The following is a 23,248-nucleotide window of genomic DNA, read 5'->3' as shown; positions in this document are numbered from 1 at the left end:
CCTTCCCCGTTCCCAGAGGCTGGGGGCCCAGCCAGGGCCCTGATCCCACCCTCCGTGACTATCCGAGAGGGCTACCTGCTGAAGCGCAAGGAGGAGCCCGCCAGCCTGGCCACACGCTTTGCCTTCAAGAAGCGTTACTTCTGGCTCAACGGGGAGACTTTCTCGTACTCCAAGAGTCCCGAGTGGCAGGTGGGGCTCCACTCCGCGGTGGAGGGGTTTCCAGTGGTGGCAGCCTCTTTGCACCCCAGGGGGAAACTGAGACCCAGGATGGGGCAAGGACTTGCCCAAGGCCCCGTAGCCACTTGGCAAGTCCAAACTCTCAGGCCAGGCTCTGCTCACACCCTCGGGCATGACGCGGGCCCAGGGCAAGCACAGTCATACACGTGCATGCACTCACCATCAAATGTCCTTCACAGTGTGCGCTCAGAGTGGCCTGGACACACCCCCCTGGACGTAGGTAGTCATGCACAGGGCATGGGCGGTGCTTAAGTCTCCTTAGCTGTTCCCACCTAAGTCTATGCCCACATACCAAGGACCCACATCAAATTGGATCTGCTCACTCCCATGCCCGCTGTCAGGCATATACATCCAGGCCTTCATTCGTTCACTCATTTGTTCATCAAACATATCGAGTGCCTACTATGTGCCATGCCGTGTTCTAGGCTTGGAGATACCGCAGTGAACAAGTCAAAGAATCTCCGTTTTCATGGGGCTGCCATTCAAATCTAGCGCAAACCGAAACAGACTGGGATCTACCCACTTCCGTGTATGCGCCACAGACGACAGCGCCGGCACTGCTGGGGGCGCCCACACTTATTATTTCTCCTCTGTTAGCAGAGCGTAGATTCTAGAGTTCGACTCCCTGGGTTCTAATTCTGGCTCTACCAGACGAGTGACCTTGGGAGCGTCATTTATCCTCTTGTGCTTCAGTTTCCTCATCTGCGAATTGGGAAGAATAATAGACCCAGCCTCAGAAAGTTGCTGGGACGATGAAATAAGTTCATAAATGTGAAATGCTTAGAAGCACATCCCAAGTGCCATGTCGGTGGTTACGATGATGACGATGATGATGATGACAAAGATGATAGGGGTGGTGGAAACGGATGCTCAGAGAAGTTGTCACATAGCGAGTGGTGGGGCAGGACTTCGGGACTCATGGAACAGCTGAGTGGATATGCACGCAGATCACAGATACACAAGCTTGAATGTCCCCAACTCCAGGAACAGCACCTGACGCACATACCCAGAGGAAGGCTACCCCTGGGCCCCCGCCCCCTGTCCCCAGCCCCGCCCCCTGTCTCCTGCCTCCTGCCCACCCTGCAGTGACCATCCTCTCCCCCAGACGCGCTCCACCATCCCGGTGTCGGACATCCGCGCGGTGGAGCGTGTGGACGAGGGCGCCTTCCAGCTGCCGCACGTGATGCAGGTGGTGACGCAGGACGGCGCAGGGACACGGCACACCATCTACCTCCAGTGCAAGGTGAACTACCACAAGGATGGAGAGCCGAGGGCGTCCCTTGGGTCCCACCCCTGACCGTCCCCCCCCCCAACCCCCTGCAGAATGTGAACGAGCTGAACCAATGGCTGTCCGCCCTGCGCAAGGCCAGCGCCCCCAACCCTGACAAGCTGGCTGCCTGCCACCCTGGTGCCTTCCGCAGCGCGCGCTGGACCTGCTGTCTCCAGACGGAGCGCTCAGGTGAGGGGGCAGTGCCGACTCAGGCTCCGCCCCACCCGCCTGCCAATCAGCGGCCGTCCCATCGTGTCCCGGGGCTGGCTATGCAAAGTTGGGCATAGCTTACTTAAATTACTTAACCCCTCTTAGTCTCCTCAGGTGCGAAAACGGGGTTGAGAGCAGTGCCTACCTCCTAGGGCCGTTGCGAGGATTCCATGAGTTGATAGACGCAAAGCTCTTAGAACACCGCCTAGCACATGGCGCTGTTAAATGCGAGGCATTCTTTTGTAAGCACCCACTTTGTGCCAGGCTGGCTGTCAAGGAAGACAACTGAATAACCAGACACTTGTGACATGGCTTCACAAGTGCCAAGATGAGGCTTTTGAGACTCCGGAGAATCCCTTTGACCTGACCCCAGGCTAGGAGTTTGACTTTCTGGAGTGGGTGCTGCTTAAATGTGACCAGAGGAGAGTAGGAGTTAGGTGGCAAAGTTGGGGACAGGGACGGGGTAAGGAAGAGTGTTGCCGGCGGCGCAGACGGCGTGAGCGAGCGGAGGGCTGGCTGGAGATGGAGGAAGGGCGGGAAAGGGTCGCTGTGGCTGGGGCCCCATGGTGGGAGGATGCTGGAGAGGGGGGAGGGGCACTGCCGTGTTGGGCCACGGGGCTCGAAGGAACTTGTAGGTTTGAAGAGCGATTTTAGCGGCAGAAAGGGCAGGGCTTGGGGACAGCCTGCCGTGTGAAGTTTCTGGAAGGGGAATGGGATGGGGTTACTGATGACACTGTGCCCCTCAGCTGCCGGTTGCAGTCGCACACACTTTGCCGTCACCCTGGGGGACTGGAGCGACCCCCTGGATCCCGATGCTGAGACCCAGACGGTGTATCGGCAGCTGCTCCTGGGGCGGGACCAGCTCAGGTGGGTGCCCCACCCATCCCACCTCACCCCCTATGACCGGCTGGGCCAGCCGCCCACTGTGGCGTCCCCTGTTCATTTACTCATCCTTTCCATACGTGTCAGCTGAACTTGGGGGGACAGGCTCAGGGTGAGGACGAGAAAACGTCCTTGGGTGGCCGTGATGCAGAACTGGATCTTAGCATCTCTCAATACCTGGGGCTGCAGAGACATGGGCACAGACCTCAGATGTGTCCCTTCTCCTTCCTGGCCTCAGGATCACTGTTATCCAGTGACAGAGATTTGTTCCAATTGGCAGAGAATCTCTGGGGTAGAGAGTAAGACCGGGAATCAGGGAACAGCCTTGTCTTTCTCCCTCTCAACTTCCAGGATGAAATTCCTGGAAGATTCCAGCATGGATCCCAGTCTGGGGGCAGACACAGGAAAAGGCTCCAGGGCCACAGAAGGTAAGGGGTTAAGGAAGTCCCTTCCCTTTGCCCTCTCTGACACCTCCCACACTTGCCAAGCACATTCCTGTGTCTTCCTGGCCACTGTCCTGTTTCTGGGGGGTGTGGGGTGCTGTGTGTGTGGGCTCTGCTACCTTTTAGGATCCTCAGGGCACAAGGTAAATCTGGAATCCAAGAAAGCCGCCCAGGTGTGAGTTGTGGCAGCTTTCCCTGGCCTGGCCGAGCCCCCTTGACCCCTTTGTCCCCTCCTAGGGGTCAGTCCTGATGCCCTGGCCCGGCACAGAGAGGCAGCTGCTCACCTACTGGAGGTGCTCGAAGACCTGGATCGAGCCCATGAGGAGTTCCAGCAGCGGGAGCAGGGGAAGACAGCCCTGGGCCCCCACCGGCCCTGAGGAGATGCTGGAACCCGTTCAGAGGGAGTGAGAAGCCGCTGGGCCCTTCTCAGCGTACCCTGGCTCAGCAGTCTCCTGTGGCTGTCTGATACCTCCTTGAGGCTGTGGCTTGGAGGCTTCTGAAGATCTAGTCTCACATACCCTAAGCCCAAAACCTGGGGCACAGAAGCAGAGGGCCAGACTTGCACTGAATGAGTCTCGCTCTCTGGGTCAAGGCAGACTGAAGGGGTTGGGATAAGGAACCTGACTCAGTTGGCTCAGCCTGAGGTCTCTGCTTCTGACCACACTGATGAAGCCAGCCAGGCCCTGAGCTGCTGGATACAGCTATACCTGCATCCCTACTGCCCATGTGGCCTAGTTGCCCCAGACAAGCACTAAACCAGTTCAGCCTTTCCTGTTTTCATGTCTGCCAATCCCTGTAACCTCACCGATCCTCCTGAACCCTGCCCTCAGCCGGCGGCCCTAACCACAAGCTTCCGGAATCAGGTGCCCTCAGGAAGAACCGAGGCTGGGAGCCCAGTGTGCACTACTCAGACCCTTGGGTCCTGGGAGACCTCAGGCCAGGGTCCTTCTCCCCTCTTTGAACTTCATTTTACCCTGTATAAAATGATGTGTGGTTTTCAAACTGGGTTCCATAGAGGTAGCGTGGGAGCCAGGGACAGGGGTTCCCAGACTGTGGCCAGAGCCCACCCCTCTCGAATGTCTGCTAGAAATGCAGATGCATGAGTTCCAGCCAGATCTGCTGCATCAGCATCTGAAGGCGTGTGGGGCAGGAGTCAGGATTCTTAAGAAGTTCCTCAAGGTGATGTGGATGAATGTGAGATTTAAGGATCGCAGGGCTGGGAGACTTTACGTATTAGGGTTTGAGGTGAGATTTTGTTTGACAGTGAATCACAGAGGATAAAACGCCCAACTGGCAGAACTGGAAGGGCCTCCAAGGACTCATTTCTAGTTTTGATTGACTGGAGGGTGGGACTGAAACTAAACCTGCCTGGATGGGGAGAAGGTGGACCAGGATGCAGTGCTATCCCACGGAAGGCCAGAAGGGGTCGCCCGGAGCTGCAGCATCCACCCACAGCCACCTGGCATCCCCGGGGATATTGCAAAGGCTAAGAAGATTGTTGCAGGCTGAGTTCCTCATTCCTAGTAATTTTACCAGCGAGCACTGTGTGCATCGCCTGGTGCCCATGCCTGAGAATGGAACTTTCACCTCTGCCCTCTTGGGGACTAGGACTGGGAGGGTCTCATCTGTCACCATCACATCCCCTGCCTGTCCCAGGATGAGATTTATGGGGACCCTGCATCTCCAGCTGCCCAAAGCTGAGAGGGGCAACGGTCCTGGGGTGGTCATTTTGTCACGTGCTCCTTGATGGGACAAACGGAAGGCCCCCAGGAACAGCCACCCGCTCCCCGCTTCTTGGCAGGAAAAGACTGGGAGAGGAGGAGAAAGACCGTTTATTTCTCCACCCACAGTGGGACTGGTAGGTTTTCAAAAGAGCAATCGCTGGCGTCCTTTTAAATCTTGGCTGACTTCCACCGTGGCAGCCAATCAACAGAGGCGGAGCTGGTGAGTTGCCTGGGCAACAGGCCCCTGGTTGGCCGAGACCATCAGCCACCCTGCGGCCCACTCCCAAGTAAGGGAAATGGACTCTTTGCTCTCCAGTCTGCTTTTTAGACCTGCCGGCCTAAGCTAGGCCTCCTCGTCTCACTCCTGAAGCCAGAAGCTCCAACCTTTGGATCTCGACGTTTGGGAGCGATTTGATGAAGAGGATGGAATGGGGAGAAAAGGGGAACAGTGCCTTTATCTGGGACAGACATAAGGCCTGGGGATGGGAGGGGAGAAGGAGGGGGTCAGTGTCCCAAAGGATGAAGAGACACAAGCACAAAATACCTCTAGTCCCCCTCTCCCTGGCCTGTCCCTTTGCAAAATTGCTCAATCTGGGGGCTTCCACCTCGTGGGCCCACGATTGCCCATCAGTTGGTGATAGCGATGGGGGTACGCTGAGCTTCCTAAGTTTCCCCCAGGAGTCCCAGTAGGCCCCTAATGCTTGACCTGAATCTTCCCGCTGGCAGACAAGCCTGTACAGATGCGATAGAGCCACAGGTGGGATCCACATGGTTCCACAGGGGTCTCCTGTCTCCTCCCCCTGGGGGTCGGGGGTAGGTAGAGGCACGTGGGTGTGCGTGCATGTGTTCATCAGGACACGTGTGTTTGTGTGTGGGGTGGGGCTCTGTCTTTTTGGTAGGGAGGTCGCTGTGGTTTCCGGTACTCTCTCTCTGACCTTCTCAGGGAGCTACAGGTCGGAGCCCGCTGGCCTTTCATTCTCTCATCATTCCCAACGGCCACCAACCAAACATCCGGAACGCTTCCGGCTCCTTCCGCAGGCTCCTCTCCAGCCTTGAACCTGGGCCACCAGGACACACCTGGTGGAGGGAGGCATGTGCCGGACCAGGGGCAAAGCAGGAGGGAAGTTGGGCAGCCTGGGGCCTCAGGCCTTGGCTGCGGCCTCGGACACGCCTTGGGCCGTGAGCTCGGCCAGCACGTTGTCTAGGTAACTAGCGTCCGGATAGCCGTGGCCCGTGAGGTTGGATCCGAACTCAGTCTTGTGGTGGATCTCGTTCCACACCACGGTGTCCGACTCGCCGGTGGTGTTCGACGTGCCAATGGTGAAGATGAGCCTGCGCTCCCAGGCGGTTATGAGCAGTCTCAACACCTGGAGGGCGGGGCGACGGGCGGGGTCACAGGCAGCCCCGCCCACAGCTTGAGCCCCTCCAGCCCAGCCTTCGCCCCTGGCCCCGCCCCCCCCACCACTTTGTGGCTCCTTTAGGAGCTAATGAGCCCCTCAGGATATCCCGGGGCTGCAAGGCTTGGCCACTTCCTACTCTGGTCTGACTGCCCCAGTACAAGCTATTTCTAAGTTATCTGCCTGTTTCTTCTGGGGTAAAAGAGGGCTCGCAAACCGACAGCCCTCCGCTGTGTTTGGTTTGGACCCCACACGGTATTAAATAGCCACTTTGTGACTTCGTTGGCAATAGTTAAAAACCTGGAGATTTCACATGAAAATCAGAATTTCTGGCTTCTTTCAAAAACCGAAAAGTAAAAAAAATCTATAGTGTGGTGGCGGAAAGCCTGGACTACTTGGGTTCAAATCCTGGCTCTACCGCGTGACCAAGAGCATATTACTTGCTCTGAGGCTCTGTTTCTTTATCTGTAAAATGGAGCCAAGACCCTGACCTCAGCAGTGCCTGGCAGGGTGAGACACATACTAGGTTGTTAGGGTCAGTGCCGGTGCGGGTAGGAACGTGAAAGCAGGGACTGGGATAATTGGGACCACAGGCTCAGGCTGACAGTGGCTGGGGCCCTGGCCTGCAGCCCTGCACCCTCACGAGAGAGCACCCACCTTCCGGCCTTTCTCGTTGTTGGGCAGATAGCAGTGGCGCGGGAAGCCTCTCGCAGTGAACTTCTTGCCTGGGTTAGGGTGCTCAGGGCCCTGCAGGGAGGAACGGCAGGGGCTTGAACTACAGACAGCTGTGGGGGGCTCTCTGGAGGGGTCAGAGGAGTTGGGGTCGGGGGCCCGAGGGGGCTCACCTGGATGCCTGTGGGAATGTCATAGACGATGCGGATGGTCTGGGTGTCAGCGAAGCCGGGCAGAGAGTGGGGGATAAGGTGGAACTCCATCTTCCCGGGCGGCTGAGTGCCCGTCTTCTCCCCGTAGATGGCCTTGCAGGTTGGGCACTGCAGGCTCCCATCCTGGGGCAGGGGAGGCTGGTGGTGAGGTCCCCAGGTGTCCAGCCCCACCTGGCTCCCACGCCTGCTCCCCACCCAATGTCCCCCTCTCCCCAGCCCACCTTGTTGCCATTGGAATACATGGCCACGAGGCACAGCAGGTGGTACATGTGGCCGCAGCGGCCCAGGCGGCCGACGAGCTCTGGCCGCACACCCTTGTGGCGAAGGACGCCCTCATAGCCGGATGCTGTGACCAGCCGCTCCATGCAAATGGTACAGTCCTGGGGGTGGGCACGAAAGGGGAGACTGAGGGCTGTGGGGGGGGGCAGCCCTGGGGGCAGCAGGGCCAGACCCCCAGGCCACCAAGGGCATCGGACCACCCCCTCTCTGGCACCCGTCTGTCACAGGGAAAAGACTTCCCCATGTACCGATTTCAGGTATACAGCTCCCTCACGCCCCCTCCAGAGGGCTTAAAGAACTATCAAAAGCAAAACTTTATTAACCAATGTCACCCTAATAAATTCAATTAAAAAAAAAAAAAGCAAAACTTAAAAAATATGGGTGAAAATAAGATACGAAAATGGTCAATCATCAAAAGATTGACACATGTGCTTCTATTAAACTTCAGTACTTCTGTCTATCAAAAGACATTGTAAAGAAAGTGGAAAAGCAAACCCACAAACTGGGAGAAGGGACTATAACAAAACCACAAGGACTTCATATCAGGGGGAAGGGGGTGGGGAGGAGAGCAGAGAGGGAGGGAAGGGAAGGGGAGGGGAGGGCCCTTCATCTTTGCAGGCAAGGCCCGCCCTCTGTCGCCTGGGACTCACCTCATCAGGTGGGTTCTTTACTTTCTGCATGTACCTTCGAACCACATCCTCGGGGTTCTTACCTGCAAGGGCACAGGGGGTTGGGCTTGAGGGTATGAAGGGTCTACTCTTAAAGGCTTGACTCGGTCAGAGGTCAGAGAGGTGGGGTTGACAGGGGTCAAATGTCAGGGGTTGCTGCAGGTTATCGGAGATGTAATCGGAGTTGGTTGCAGATGGGGTCAGGGAATGGAGGTGAGGTCCTAAGTCCCAAGAACAAATTGGAGGAAGGGGTCAGAGGGGTTAGGCCCAAAGGTTAGTGGGGTTCAGTTCAGGGATGAGGGTCGGGCGTGGAAGGCGTACTCTTCTTGAGGTGCTTCTTCTTGGTCTTGCGGCACACCCCAGGCACGCCGGGCACGGGCTTGACGTCACTCTTGCTCACGGGCGGCGGATGCAGAATGGGTTTGGGGGCCCGCGTCAGGCACACGGGTAGCCCAGCGGCACACAACAGGATCCCGGTCATCCCTGGGGGCGTGGTCCGGGCAGTTAGGGGCGGAGTGACCACCCACTCCCACCCTCCCGTCATTGGGTGTACCCATGGGCCTCTCCCCAGACCCCGCCCACTTGTTCTCACGCAGAGATCCTGGGGATCTCAGGTGCGTGTGTGGGGTGAGCCCCAACCCTCAGCCCCAGGGGCGGACAGGTGGGGCCACCTCCTTGTGGGTCCCGCCCATCTTTCCTGTCTTGTCCTAGACCTCACCTGCCAGGGCCGGGTGGACCGGCCCGGTACCGTTCAAGTTCTTCACCGGGAGCGCGGGGACCCTGAGGGGAGAAGAGAAGAGGCCACAGGTGGATTCCAGCCCCTCCCCCACCAGAGAATCAGGGGACTCTGGTTTGCCTTCTGGCTCTGGCTCCTGGGCATAGCCTGACTCCTTTGTGCCAGTCGCCTTCCTCTAGAATGATCTCCAGGGAATTCGAATTCCTACTCTGACATCCTTCTATCATAGGGTGCGGGAGACCAGGACCTCACTCCGGTTATAACGGAATGGATCCCTAGGCTTAGCGCCAACTCCCCCATTCCACAGCACCTGGGTTCCAATGGCTGCTGTGCCAGAAACCCAACTATTAGTGATTTAGCCATTCCAGCCTCTGTCGAAATTTGCTATATGGAGCACGAGTCCCCATAAAAGTTTCTGGGAGAGGAGGATTCGGGGATCAAATAAGTTAGGAAACACTTCAATGTCTCCCTCTTGGAAAATCCACAACCTGTGTGAGCATATTAAAGGCTCTCGGTCCTGCATGAGGAAATATGGTTAGCGATGGTAAACCCAGGTTTTCCGAAGACGTGAAGACAAACATGATTCCTCCTCTGCAATATCCGCTGATGTCAGTTCCTGTGACTAAGGCATTGTCCTCTCTTCAGATGAAGAGGCCCTAGGAAAATGCAGTCTGCTTCCCCTCGTCTGTTGCCCTCCCCACAAAGGGCTCTGACTTTTGGAATCAGCCAGAGACGCTTTCATACCGCAGCTAAACCACTAACCAGCTGGATGACACCCAGCACATGATCACACCTCTCATAAGACTGTTTCTTCTGTAAAATGGGATACTGTGGCAACTCCCTTATGTTTGCTGTCAAGAGTCAATGAGATTCTACATGTCAAGGGCCGAGCCCCATGGCCGGTACCTAATAAAGGCTATATAACATTAACTGTCATTGTCACCATCATCACCGTCACTGTGTCATCTTGGATGAGTAGTTTCATCTCTCCACACCTCGGTCCACTAAGTCACGGTATGACTTCTCTCCACCTCGGAGAGGAAACCATGAAAATATTCCAATGACAAACTGGGGCAAGTAACTTAACCTCTGTGACCCTCAGTTTCCTTCTCTGTAAAATGAGGTCAATACCAATATCTCCCCCAGGAGGTTGTCGAGAGAGCTGACTGAGAAAGCCTGCTGTGGTCTGCATGGTGTGCCTGCCTGAGCCTTTGTGACTTCAGTGCTTGGCTGTTGATGGGCACGGAGCCCTGGGCAGATAAATTTTGAGAAAGATGAGTGTTCTGAAAGCCAGGGGCAGCCTGAGGGGACAGTGGGGTGCAGGAAAGGATGGGGGCAGTGACAGCTGACGAAGGAACTGCTACAGCCCCCTTTGCCTGCCTGCTAAGGACTGAGCCTGGTCACCTGCCCCTGGCAGGCACAGTCAGTACCAGGGAGGTGGCTGGGAAGTGTCTTTAAGCAAATGATACGCTTGGCAGGCTTGGGTGCTGTCGCAGCGAGTCCAGAAACACACACGCACACACACACACACACACACACACACACACACACACACGGGGAATGTATACTCTATATACGTGAACACACATACTTGGGGAATACACCACATGCGCAAGTACACAGACACACACATAGAAGACTGCACAGACACACACCCCCGGGAACATGCCTCCCCCCACGTACACACACAGGTACACAAACACACACTCCAGGGAACACATACCATGCACACATACATACAAAGATACACACACTCACATGCACACGTACACACCTCTCAGGGAGCACACTCATGAACACACAGATTCAGGCACACACACACTTCTGTGTGGAAAATACCCCCCCCACACACACACACACATACTGTAGGGAACACACCACACACAGAGATATACACGTGCACTCGATTGGACAAGAGAAGCCAGCTCACGCAGAATGGTACCCCCGCCGGCCGCAGCTGCCACCCCCTCACCCCACCCCACACACACGTTGCTGTGGAAAAGCTGACAGCAAATTTGGGGGAAATGTGCCTTTTTCCTCACAGGCATCCAACACTCTGCAGCCCGCAAAGGGACCCTGCCATCCGCACATGGGGACATGAGCAGGCACGCTATGACCTACACTCCCACAATGACACACAGATGCTCGGCTGGGGAGGCCCACTCTTCACGTGGGGTCACGTGCACAATAATACACGCACACACACACTACACACAACCCCTCCGCTCTGTGGCTCCTCGGCCTTAATCTGGTCCACTGGGCACCCCTCCCAGACCCGGCCGAGGGTGGCATCTGAAGCAGATGTCTGGGTTCCTAAACACTTTGGTGGCCTGGCATTACAGAACCCAGCTCCTGAGGGAGGTGCAATGGGGGAGCCTGGTCAGTTGAGGTGTATGTGCGGGAAAGGTGCCGTGCCTCAGTTTCCCTACCTGTATGGAATAGAGTCTGGAGAGAGTTCAATGAGTTAAGACATGTACAGCTCAGTTTGGTACAGGGCTGAGGTCTTGATTTCCACTACATCCTGCGGGGACCCAAGAGATGGGGTGTGTCCATCTGAGCCTTCTCGGGATCTGTCGGAATCCTCCAGGACCTTCCTGGGGGTGTCGCTACCCTAATCTCATCCCTCCCCCTACTCTTACAGGAAAGCAGAGCGGCATGCACCTCAAGCTTCTCCTTTTCCCTGTCTTGTCCTTGAAAACGCTTCTAGTGTAGACAGATGGTTATTGTCCTCATCATACCTAGGTCTCCCCACCCCCTTCCTTCCCTTTTGTCTCATGAGAAAACACCCCTCCTTCTCTCCGGGGCTCTCTGGAAAGTGGATGGAAAGAAAACTTTTTAGCATGCATGTCACCATGTCTGGTCTCCTACCTGCAGCAGATATCACTAATCCATCACAGCACGCTCTTAAGCTGAGTCCAATTCTCAGTGCAGCCTTTACCGATCAGTAAAGACGGAATGCTACCCCAGGTCTATAGAAAGCCTAAGGTCAGGTCCAGCTCATGACCTGGCCTTGCTGAGCCTTTGGCAGGGGAGTTAGGTCGCGGGGTGGGGGGTGCGGAACCCCCAAAAGAGAAGGTTTTACATCTCAGCTGCCCTACAAGTCCTGGCACCCCTTAAACACCACAGAGCTCTGGGTTACAAAAGTCAGTCTTGCTGCTGGGAAGAGGGTTGTGAGCAGGGCATGACAGTTAGACTGTTTTTTATTTACCCATCAGCAAGCTGGGGGACAGTCCCGAGGCAGCCCCCAGCCCCTCTTAATTTGCAGGCCCTCTGCGAGAACCCAGGGTATCAGGGTTCCCACGATGCCTGAGCGTGGGAGCCACCCAGGCCCCCTTTTGATGTGGGATGCGCTGTTTCCTCCGACTGAGTGAGAACATCCTTCTGCCCTGGACAAGAGACCGCTGCCTGCAGGCCTCCCGGAAGGGGGGCCAGCCTTCATTCTCTGCTCTGCCCTTTGGGTGCCCAGCCTGGCAAAGAGTCTTGGAGGCATCCTTCAGGCCCCCTTGAAATCTGCTCTGATCAGAAGCTGGGCTTGGCCACTCCAGGGCAGAGATGGGTCCCACTGCCGTGCTGGTCTTTCTGCTGCCTTTCCCATCCCCCCATCAGATCCTGTCTGTCCTCGCCCTCCATCTCCCGTGGCTCCCCTCTTCCCCAGAATAAATCCAACCCCCTTATCCTACATGATAGCCAGTATCCACCCCTGGAACTCCATTTTTCCCATGCTCACCCCGTACCCCTCCACCCCAGTTTCCCCAGTCTCCCCGCTGCTCCTCAAACATGCCAGGCACATTTGCACCCCAGGGCCTTTGCACTTGCTGATCTCGCTCCCGGAAGTCTCTTCCCCAGAGAGCCTCATACCTTGTTCCCTCACTTAACACAGGCGTCTGCCCCCTGTCGCCTTATCAGAGACCTTCCCTACCACGTTACTCTAGAGGACCCTTTGTCTCTGCCCTTACCTTGCTTACCTTTTTTTTTTGTTACAGTACTAATCACAATCTGGTACTATAAAGTCCTTGGCATGGCCAGGCGCCCCTGCCTCTGTGACCTCATTGCCTACCCCCTCCTACGCTCCAGTCCAGACACACCTGCTGTTCCTCTAATGGTCCTTTTTCAATGCGTTTGCACCCGCCGTGCCCTCTGCCCGAAGGCTCACTCAGCTCTCTGCTGCAATGGCACCTCATCAGAGAGACCCTCCTTGATCACTCGACATCAGTGCTGGTATAGAGCACATAGTAGATGCTCAGTAAACACCCGTTGCACGAATGAAGAAAGGAATAAAGGAAGCTCTGAGGGGAGGACTCACATGCCCGTGCTCGGGCACACTGTCCTCACGCATCATTTGCACACATTTGAGGTGAGTCTCAAAGCGGGGGTTCCAGAGAGACGCCCTCCGCAGCAGCTAGTCCCCCGTGGTGCTCGGCCGACATTCATTCTAAGTGAGCGCACTAAGTCGGCATCCTGTGGGAATGGCCCAAGCGAACTTTCTCCAAGAAATTCCCAGAAATGCTTCCCAGCCCACTCGAGGCAGGAGTCCCATGAAAAGCTTTTGGGGAACCCAAATATTTCACATCTGCCCTTTGAAGACTGTCTTCAGGAGGCTTTTTCTGCTTGACTGCAAGCGAATTCATATCCACTCCTTTTAATTCCCGAGGAACTGTGTTTATCCTCTTTTGAGGACAAAGACATTTTTGGTCCTGCTTTCTAGTTTTGTGGTTCCACTCCTCTCTCTTCCACTAGATTGTGAGCTTCTGGAAACGTCTGATCCAGCCCTGTGACCCTAAGACTGAAGATGAAACTTGGCACGAATAGGTTCCCAGTACTGAATGGAGGAGTTGAGCCAAATAAGAAATTGGTGTACTAGCTTTGTGTTCTCTTCAGAAGGGGGCCTGGTGTCCTTAGAGGCAGCTGCTCTAATGCCAAATGTTCCCCCAGACACAAGGTCGAAGCAGGGATGGCAAATATGTGATATTACATATTATGACTTCCCAGCTAGCACCCATGGCAGGCATCACCAGTCAATCCCAGCACCTTTCCAAGAAGCCAGAATGCAACTTCAGAATCCTTCTCGACAGTGCTCCAGGAAGTCACTACCATTCAAGCAGAGATGGCTCAGGAGATGAAACTTATCTGTCATTTATTTCACAGATGATGGGACTGAGGGCCAGAGAGAAGTGACTTCACTAAGGTCACCCAGCTGGTTAGTGGGGCAGCTGGCACCGAGTCCCGGAGTTTTTGAGTCAGTGGCCAGGGCTGACCCCACCAGGCTGATCTGTGGGGTCACCTGTAGATGAGCCAGCCTTCTGAGACCTCTGAGCCCTAAAGGTGAACTCAAGCCTGTGCCGTGGACTCTGGATCTGGCTCAGCCCTGGGCAGGCTGGACCACGGGTTGCACAGTGGGTATATCTGCCAGCTCTGGCCACCGCTCTCTGTGTTCAGGACCCTAGGGATGCAGAAAGCCACACTGACGCTCCCTTTAGAGCAGCTGAATTTCTATCCCTCTACCCATACCTGGCCTCCCTGTCCCCTCCCATCCCCCCACCCCACTCCCAGGCCCCAGGCATGTCACGTTCTCTGATGGTGGTTTCCAGGTTCCACATTGGCCTCAGGGGCCCTCAGGACATCTGGCACTTACCCAGGGGCCCTTGGGGGCCTAGGGAGGTTCGAGCTTCAGTGTGGGTGAGAGGTGGGGTGGAAGTGAGTGCCATGTCACCTGAGAAGGAAACTGAATAGTGCTCGAAGGGGTCCCCATGCTCTCTGAGCCTGCTTCTGTCATCTGCCCGCTCTCAGTGCCCACTTCCCCTGTGCCTGAATCCCTGCTCCCCACAGTCCTGGGACTTACCAGGTGCCCACGCCTACCCCTTCTGCAGAGCCCAGAGGCTGAGGACATCATGGCCCACTCTGGGAAGACTGGGTGCCCCCTGGACCCAGCAAAATCCACGAGCCCTCAGCAGCTGCTGCCTGGAGGCCTTGCTCACATCTCCTGTCCTTGTCCTGGTACCCCATTTGCCTGGACAAGCCTCAGAGCGTCTGTGGACCTGTTTCCCCTCTGTCAAATGGGACCTCTCACCCTCCCACCCCGATTCCTAGGGATGAAAGGGTGCAGAAGTCTCCAAGGAGACATTTTGAGGGGCAGTTGGTATTTGGGGGTCGAGTTTGTCCAGAGGTCTGGGGGCTCAGTGTCACCCTTTCCCAGGATTTCCCAGTGCAGCAGGAGCCCAGCAAGGGAGGGGAGGGGAGCAGAGGGGAGGGGAGCAGAGGGCAGGGCAGGGCAGGGCAGGGCAGGCAGGCTGGGCTGGCGTTCCCACGGCCTGGGGCGGCCACGTGCACGGGAGTGTGTGGTTTGGCCTCCCAGGGAGCAGGGCAGGAAGTGCTTCAGGTCTGGGGGGCAGGGTGGGGTGTTTGGTTTGACCTTGCGGTGAGGTGCTGGGGAAGGGGTGGGAGGCGGATTTACAGCCACTACACACCCGTGTGAGGCCAGGAAAGCAGGGAGCGGGGGCGGGCCAGAGGCCAGGTGGGGACGAGGCGAGGGTGAGACTTTTCGTGTCGCGTTTTCCAGTACTTTTTTATTTTTGAAGTATTTAGATGTAACGCCTGTTCAAGAACTGGAGGGGTGGAATGTGGACTCTTTTAAGTAGAAACGTAAAATCACTGCTAGAAATAAAAAAAAATAAAAAAAATAAAAAAATGTTGGAAAACACTCAAACACACCCACCACATCAAAGCCCACCTCCCCACAGGCTCCTGCCTCCTGCGTCAGTCGGCTCCTGAAGTCTGTTCTCAACAACCAGAGTGTCCCTGTTACAGCAAAGTCACACCTGTGTCTCTCCAGCTCACAGCCTCGCTGGCTCACTGTCTCACGCACAATAAAAGCCAAAGTCCTCACTACAGTGTTCGTGGCCCCGGAGGACCGGCCCCATGTCATCTCCGACCCCCTCTCCCGCCGCTGGGCCCCTGTGGAGTCTCTCCAGCCACTGCTGGCCCTTCTCACACCTACCAGCCGTGCCCCTGCCTCGGGGCCTTTGCACAAGCTGTTCCCTCTGTCTGGAACTCTCATCCGGTTCTCTGAGTGGACTGCTTCCTAACGTCCTTGAATCTCCGCTCAGAGGTACCCTGAGGAATCAGGGCCGGGGTTGGGGAGTGTGTATGTGGGGGAGGGGGTCCTCTGCGACTGTGGCCGGAAACTTGGAATGGAGAGGCAGGGGGTTGGGACGCCCCAATGTCCTGGCCAATAGGGGATTTCGAATCGAGAGTCCTAATGTGTGACCTTGAGCAAGTGCCAGCCTTCGGGAGCTTCGGTTTACTCATATAAAAAATGGGGCTGATCGGTTCTGCCACTTCGGGTTTCTGTGGAAAGTAAGAGAGGCCATGCATCTAAAGCCGAGAAGGGGCGCCTGGGACACAGGGAGTGCTCCGTCCAGGGAAACAGGCCTGCAGCTGTCCCCTCCCTCTCCCCTCCACCACGTGGGCTGGAAACTCTGAGTCTGCCCCACAGCTGTGTTCCAAAGTGCTGGACGCTGCCCTCTCAGGAGACGGGGCGGATTTTCCCCACCCCTGCATGTCCCCCAGGCCGGGGCAGCCAGCTGGCTCCTCGCCCCATCACTGGGGCAAGTGGAAAAAAACTCCGGCCAAGGAGACACTCTGGCTCCACTGGCCGTGTGACCTTGGGCAAGTCGGCACCCCTCTCTGGACCTCCATGCTGTTGCCCACCCAGGGCTGAGGATAGGGTCAGAGCTCTCTGGAGAGTCCACTCCCCCCTCCCATGCTGGTCATATGCAGCGATTTTAAATGCATTTGCGCTCAATCGGCTCTGCCGAGCCTGCGCGTGGGATGGCGGGGGGTCTTAGGTCTACTTTGGCAGATGGGGAAACTGAGGCTGAGGAGGAGACGCTATGGGCCCAAGGTGACCCAGCCAGGAAAGGACAGAGGCAGGACTGGACTCTGGGTCTGTGTGAGTCCTGTGATGGGGAGAGAGGAAGGGGGGACAGAAGGGGGCAGGGGAAGGCGGAGAGAGCTGCTGAGCGGGAAGGGAAGGTGGGAGAGGAGCAAGAGAAAGACAGACAGACAGACAGACAGACAGACAGACAGAGACAGACGCCGAGCGACACAGGCAGACGAAGAGACAGCCGGAGACTCAGCTCTGAAAGGGGAGTTACGGAGACTGTTCCCCATTGCATCGTGTCCCCCAGACCTCACCTTGCCCAGGTCCTAACGCCCAGTCCCTAGGTACTCTGGAGACAGGGTCTTCGCAGAGGTGGTTAAAATGAGGTCACCGGGGCGGGCCCTAGCCAACGTGACAGGCATCCTTATAATGAGGGAATCTGGACATCGTAAACACAGAGGCTGAGACACTGGAAAAAGCATGAGGGCTCTGGGGTTTTGGGGACCAGGGCAGGGTGGGGGGCCTGGCTCCTCAGAGACCCCATCCTTTTGCCCTCATTGGCTTCACCTGGGCCTCTGTTGTTTGGCAAAGCGAAGCTTCAGCCTGGGGGAACCGGGGTTTGACGCCCCTGTCCTGCCTTCTTCCCACGCCCCCCCACCCACTAGCAGCAGATTCCAAGGGTCCTACGCCCATCCTCCCACTCCGAGTTGGGGGTATTTTCAGCTGGGGTTCCTTGGAGATGAGGGTTGGGGGCTCGTCTGGCTGAGGAGGAATGAGGGAGCCCTTGTCAGTCGCCAACACCCCTCACCCCCTTTCCAGACCAATGTCTGGTCTCAGGATCAGAAACAGTTCCCAGGAGAGGAGGAGAGGAAGTGATATAGACTCGGTAGAGAACACACGGCAGGTCAGAAAAGGGTGCATTTAATGATCAGCACCCTCAAGGAGAGATCTTCCTTTTCCCCACAGCCCTCTCGAACTCCAGCACACTCTATAGCTCCCCACTGCCGGCAGCGCCAACCAAGCCCAGGCTCCCCTGAGGACCCACAATCTGGCTCTGTAGTTCCACTTGGAAAAAATCTCAGCTCCTACTGTTCCAGCAGGGAACCCCCACTCCTGCATGATCTCCAGAACCTGCTGGACTCATTCCCGCCTACACTTCTCTGCCCTCGTGGTGAGAGATGCCCTTCCCCTTCTTGCTGGCCCCACATTCTCCTCACACCTCTAGCTCTTCCCTGGAAGTGCCATATCCGCCTAGCCCCGTTGAAGTTAAGTTGCGCATGCTACTTCCTGTGCCCAGAACAGCCCTTCTCCGGATCTGGCTACCTCCTCCGAGGAGTCCGCCCCATTCCCTCCCAGCCACACTGCCCTTTCCCACTGCCTCTCCAGCACTTGCCCCTCTCTCCAGTGATTGTGTTCATTTACTCATTTATTTGCTCTATGTCTGTCTTCCCATCAGTCTGGACCCCCTTTGTCTTGTTCGCTCTGTGAACACGCACCCACAGTACGTATTTGGACAATTAATATTGAAAAACAAAAGCTGAGTAATTCCCAGACTTCTCTAGAACCGTGGCTTTCACAAATTTCATCAGTGACTAAGAAAGTCTTTTCACCTGGCAGCCCCATAAACACATGTAGAAATGGTGCAAACGATTCAAGGAGCAATTCTTACCGTGACTGTACTTTCTACTCCATTCCATTCCGAGAAAAAAATTGGTTACAATCTTCCAATTTCATAACCCACTAGTGGGTAACAACGACACAGGCCCAGAGAGACTGTCCTCAAATTCTTGCTGCAGAGGTCCCTGGAACTACCCCCTCCCACACCCACTCCAGCTTGCTGTCCTACTCTTTATTTGTTGAACGTATGAATGAATTCATTCTGGGGCCCTCCAGCCCTCCTTTTGCCTAAGGGAGCTGGAGCCAGGGTGCTATCCATCTCCCAGGAGCCATAATGAACACTCCAGACCCTGTGATCCTCAGATAGGTATGTCTCCTGCAGCACCTCCCTGAGAGGCCCTCCCCAGCCTCCTCAGGTCTCTCTGTTGGCATGGGGCCTGCCCCAGAGGAATGACCTGGAGGGGAAGGGGAAGCGGAAGGGTGAGGCCGGCAGGTGGCAGCTGCTGCAGTCCTTCCCATGGAAAGTTACAGCACCCCCAACCCCCAGACCGACCTTCCTCTCGGATGACAAACAGCGCTGTCATCGCCAAACTACTGCGATGTGTAGACGCCGTGTTCAGACACACGGCCGCTCCGCAGAATGGGGGGTCTTGCTCTCATTTGACGGATGATGAAACTGAGGTTCAGGGAAGGGGAGAGACTCACCCCAGATCTCAAGTGACCGAGAGGGGATTTGAACCCAAGCAGTCAGACTCTCAAAGGGACAGAAGGCAGACAGGTCAGCCTACTTCAGGGTCCCTTCCCTTCCACAGGCCTTGGTTTCCCTTGGAGAAAGGGGAGGCCTGGAAGAGGTGACCTCAAAGGTTGTATCCAGATCGGACCTTTGCTGGCCTCAGGTCATCATGGTCACCCCCTAGGCCATGCCACAGTGACAAAAGCAGAGCTGGGTTCTGGTGCCGGCCCCATCTCTTAGGCATCATGACCCCACACTTCACCTGGTCTTTTCCCTTCTAGTCTGTCCCAAGGTCAAGGTCTTTGCTCCTCGCTCTCATTCCCACTCCCTCAGGGCCTGGTCCTCTGCTGAGACTGACCAAGTCTGGGCTCCAGGACGGGTGGCCAACAGGCTCACGGGGTCCCTATCCTGAGGCCTTAACCCAGGGATTTCCATACTTGGTGTGACCTGAGCTCCCTTCCTCGATGAAATCCCGCTGGGAAATCCTGCCAATTCATAAAAGAGATCCAGAAAGAGCCACTCTGGTTAGAACAAGAGCAGAGAGGCTGCTCCTGCGTGCCAGACGTCTCCTTACCCACCACCCCCTCCTGCACTCTCCGAGGTCACCCCAGGAGTCCTCGGAGACCAGTTTGAAAACCACAGTATCAGCCCAAAGTAATGGTGCTGATTCAGGTGTGGCCTATAGGGGAAACGTCTAAGACAAGTGGCTAGCGCTTGCTGGAGCCTGCACATGAGACGGATCGGACTGAGGCGGGGCGGAAACCCTCTAAAATTTCGAAGACAGTGCAGACTCCAGAATCCCACAGGTCTCAGTTCCAATCCCTGCTCTCTACCTGGGTGACTCTCAGGAGGTAGCACATCTCTCTCTGCCTCAGTCTCCCCATCTGTAATATGGGCATGATAGATTTGAGGTAATAAATGATGCAGATAAAGTTTAGCAAGTCATAAACATGGAACACATACGCTTACTGTTGTTGCTCCTGCCCCACCACTTGTGAACTGACTATATATGGTCTTGGGAGGTTATTAACCCTCCCTGATCAGTTTCTTCATATGTAAACTGGGGACGATGATGGCACCTACCTCATGGGGTCCTCGTGCATGGAGACAACGAGTAAGAATGCGTTAAGGTGCTGAGTTAACCTTTGGCACAGAGGGAATACTTAATAGATGCTAGACATTGCTTATGATTATTATTATGACTGTAATTCTTTGCTCCTAGCCCTGGTGGGCGGCCACCCCTGGGCTCGGGGTTGTCTTACCCTGGCGGGATGGAGGCGCGTGTGCTCACGCTGGTGGCGCGCTGGGGCCCGGGCCGGTTGAGGTTGTTCTGGCCGGGGGTGGGCGCACCGCTGGGGGCGCTCGGGCTCCGTGGGGGCGCCCCAGGGGACTGAGCGGGTTCGGTGGGGCCGGTGGCGGTGGCAGGCGTGGCCCAGAGTGCGGTGCCGGCGAAGGTGGCGCTGGGGCGCACGACGAGCGAGCCCGGTGGCCCTCCAGGGGGCGGCAGGGGCAGCGGCGGGGCAGCTGGGGGCGCCTTGCGGCGCTGGGAGGCCAGGATGGCGTTGGAGGCGGCGCGCGTGCTGTTGACCAGCAGGCACTGCTGGCAGGAGCAGGGCTGGCCCGAGCTGGCACCCACAGGCCACGACTGCGACTTGGGGATGGAGCCCACGGTGAGCGGGTAGGCGAGGTCCAGGCGGCGGCGCAGACGGCGTCGCCGGCGCGTCTGGCGGTTCATCTGCGACATGCTGTTGAAGTAGATGAGGTAGCAGAAGCCGAGGGACGAGAGGTCGAGCCACGGGTGCTGCTTCTCGTAGGCGTTCTGGATGGTGATGCAGATGTCCATGTCGTAGGCCGTCCAGGCGCCGCCGTCATTCTCCCATTCCCACACGATGCCCTTGCCCGGCGCTGACGACGGGTCGTAGAAGTTGCGCCGCACGGGCCGCATGGTGCCTGTGCCCACAAGGGGGAGGAGTTAGGACAGGCCGGAGGGGCAGGGACAACATGGGGTGGGGGTGGGGGTCGGCGCAGGTGGGAGGGCTGAGGGTGAGGGGAGGCGGGGTAGGGGCAGAAGGGTCAGCACAGAGGAAGGTCAGGGTGACAGCAACGCTGGGGTGGAGGGTCAACAAAGACCGAGTGGTGTCAAGACAGCATGCAGTGCACACGGGCAAAGCGTGGTGGGGACAGAACAGGCAAGCTCCCCGACCTCTCAGGGTCAACACAGGCCCTGGGGGGGCGGGAGAGCCAATGGGTGTGGGGGCTCTTCGCACAAGGTAGGGGAAGCAGAGTCAGCACTTGGGTGGGGACAGAGACCTACAGAGGCCACCACGACCATGCAGCTACTACGGGTGGCATGCAGACCTTTCCTTCATCAGTTCACTCATTCATTCCATAATTCTTTCACGAGCTGATTCATTTCTTCATGCCTTAGTTCACACATTCATATGAACCTCGGTTCATTCATTCAATAATTCATTAGTCCATTCGCCCAGGCCTACTATGCTTTTCATTCACACCCGCATTTATTCTTGCTCCTTAATGCGCTCCTTTATCTATGCGTTCAGTCGTTCCTTCGTTTTACGACCACCCTGCTAAAAAACGTGCACACCTGTCTGTACGCTTCCTTTTCCTTCTCTCTTTCTCTTCTCCATTTTCTCCATCCGGTATAATTTTTATTTTACCTATTTTCTGTCTGTCTCCTTTCCCTAGAACGTCACTGCCACAAGGTAGGGACTTTGTTTTATTCACCGCTATATCCCTAGCACCTGCACACAGTAGGTGCTCAATAGATATTTGTTGAACGTATGAATGAATTCATTAGTTCAGACATTGATCCACTTTGGACTCAATTATTCTTTTATTCCTTCGTGGCTTTTGCCTGTCCCCATCCTGGCCATCCCTCCGTCTACTTTCTGTTTTTTCATTCATCTGGTTGCTCATTTCATCCTTCCTTTAACAAACACTTGCCAACTGTCTGCTCTTTGGAGGGCTCCATGCTGAGCGCTCATTGGAAAAGAACCTATTAAGACATGATAAACCAGTCAGGTGGGGCTTCATGCCCCCATTTTAAAAACAAGGGCATTGAGGCTTTGCTCCCAACCACTGCTCCATGAAGCTCTGGGTGCTCTTTGAAAGCAAAGCTCCGTGGACTCTCTGGGTTAACGAGAGATAACCCAACGTCTAGGCTGCAGGACTTCTCAGAGCCTTCAGCCTGCTCTGTGCCTGGGGCCAGGATGGAGAGATTCTTTGGCTGTGTTCATTTGGCACACCTGCAGGAGACTGCACACTTGACTGATCCTCAACTGTGGGCAAGTCCCTTTTGTCCCCCGAGGCCTCAGTGGCCCCATCTCGAAAATGACGGTGATGCTAATCCAGGACCCACCCCATCCCTCACACACAGGGCTGAGGAAGGTTCGGTGAGAAGAGTCACAGAACACAGGGTGTGGGTGGGACCCCAAGCCTGGGAGGCAGCCAGCTCTGTGACTGTGGTCAGGTGACTCGATGTCACTGAACCTCGGTTTTCTCATCTCTAAAATAGGCATAAGTAGACCCTCCTTGTGGGGTTGCTAAACGGACCGATCAAGATAAATACTGTCTTATCTCTGATGATGCCAAAAGCTGTCATTTCCAGCCACATCCTCTTCCCTGAGAGCCATACTTGTGTGTCCAGCTGCCTCCCTGACACCTTCCCATGGAGGTTCAATGGGCCCGTCAGACTCACCTCTGCCAAAACAAAGCTCTGATCTCCCCGCACCCCCAAACCTGCTCATCTTGCAGTTACTGGCAGCTCCATCCTTCCAGCTGCTTGGGACCTGAATCCCCCAAAACCTGGACTCATCCCTGACTTCTTACCTCATACCCCACATCCAATCTATCAGTAAATCCAGTCACCTCTACCTTCCAATACATCCCTCATCTGACCACTTCTGCTGCCCAGCACACTGATCTACCTGGTCCACGCCCCTGTATGTCCCCCGCCTGGACGACTGCCATAGCTCATGGCCGGGCTCTGCTTCTGCCCTTGTCTTCTGTAGTCTGTTTCTCATGCAGCAGCCAGAGGGATCCCGTTCAGTGCAAGTCAGATCGCATCCTTCCTCTGCCCCAAACCCTCCCAATTCCCACTCGCTGGGAAGCAAATGCTGAAGTCTTGGCCGTGACCTACAAAGCCCCTAATTGTCTACAAAGTCCCCCTCTCATTCACCCCACTCCAGCTCCCCGGCCTCCTCGCTACTCCTCAAATATCCCAAGCTGTCCAGCCTCGGGCCCGTTGCATTTGATCTTCCCTCACCCCT

General features: G+C 56.2%; 2 protein-coding genes across 2 annotated transcripts in view; one reads left to right on the top strand and one right to left on the bottom strand.

Annotated features, from left to right (window-relative positions):
- RASAL1 (RAS protein activator like 1) overlaps nucleotides 1-4,344 on the top strand; it is a 23,444-nt gene extending 19,100 nt beyond the window's left edge. Inside the window, exons 17-22 of the mRNA XM_023528155.1 lie at nucleotides 17-189; nucleotides 1,343-1,480; nucleotides 1,561-1,696; nucleotides 2,464-2,584; nucleotides 2,951-3,027; nucleotides 3,280-4,344. Coding sequence (XP_023383923.1) covers nucleotides 17-189; nucleotides 1,343-1,480; nucleotides 1,561-1,696; nucleotides 2,464-2,584; nucleotides 2,951-3,027; nucleotides 3,280-3,419 — 785 coding nt within the window. The 3' untranslated portion in view covers nucleotides 3,420-4,344. The remainder of the gene's footprint in view (nucleotides 1-16; nucleotides 190-1,342; nucleotides 1,481-1,560; nucleotides 1,697-2,463; nucleotides 2,585-2,950; nucleotides 3,028-3,279) is intronic.
- A 172-nt stretch (nucleotides 4,345-4,516) lies between these two features.
- Nucleotides 4,517-23,248, bottom strand: part of DTX1 (deltex E3 ubiquitin ligase 1) — a 35,008-nt gene continuing 16,276 nt past the window's right edge. Inside the window, exons 3-10 of the mRNA XM_011355823.2 lie at nucleotides 20,222-20,909; nucleotides 8,713-8,774; nucleotides 8,316-8,477; nucleotides 7,977-8,038; nucleotides 7,269-7,427; nucleotides 7,009-7,170; nucleotides 6,821-6,910; nucleotides 4,517-6,133 (exon numbers count right to left, since the gene is read on the bottom strand). Of these exons, the coding sequence (XP_011354125.1) occupies nucleotides 5,909-6,133; nucleotides 6,821-6,910; nucleotides 7,009-7,170; nucleotides 7,269-7,427; nucleotides 7,977-8,038; nucleotides 8,316-8,477; nucleotides 8,713-8,774; nucleotides 20,222-20,909 (1,610 nt within the window). The 3' untranslated portion in view covers nucleotides 4,517-5,908. The remainder of the gene's footprint in view (nucleotides 6,134-6,820; nucleotides 6,911-7,008; nucleotides 7,171-7,268; nucleotides 7,428-7,976; nucleotides 8,039-8,315; nucleotides 8,478-8,712; nucleotides 8,775-20,221; nucleotides 20,910-23,248) is intronic.

This window comes from Pteropus vampyrus, unplaced genomic scaffold (assembly GCF_000151845.1).
Source record: "Pteropus vampyrus isolate Shadow unplaced genomic scaffold, Pvam_2.0 Scaffold23, whole genome shotgun sequence".
NCBI lineage: Eukaryota > Metazoa > Chordata > Mammalia > Chiroptera > Pteropodidae > Pteropus > Pteropus vampyrus.
Note: the sequence above shows the minus strand (reverse complement) of the source record. Positions and strands in the feature narration are given on the sequence as shown.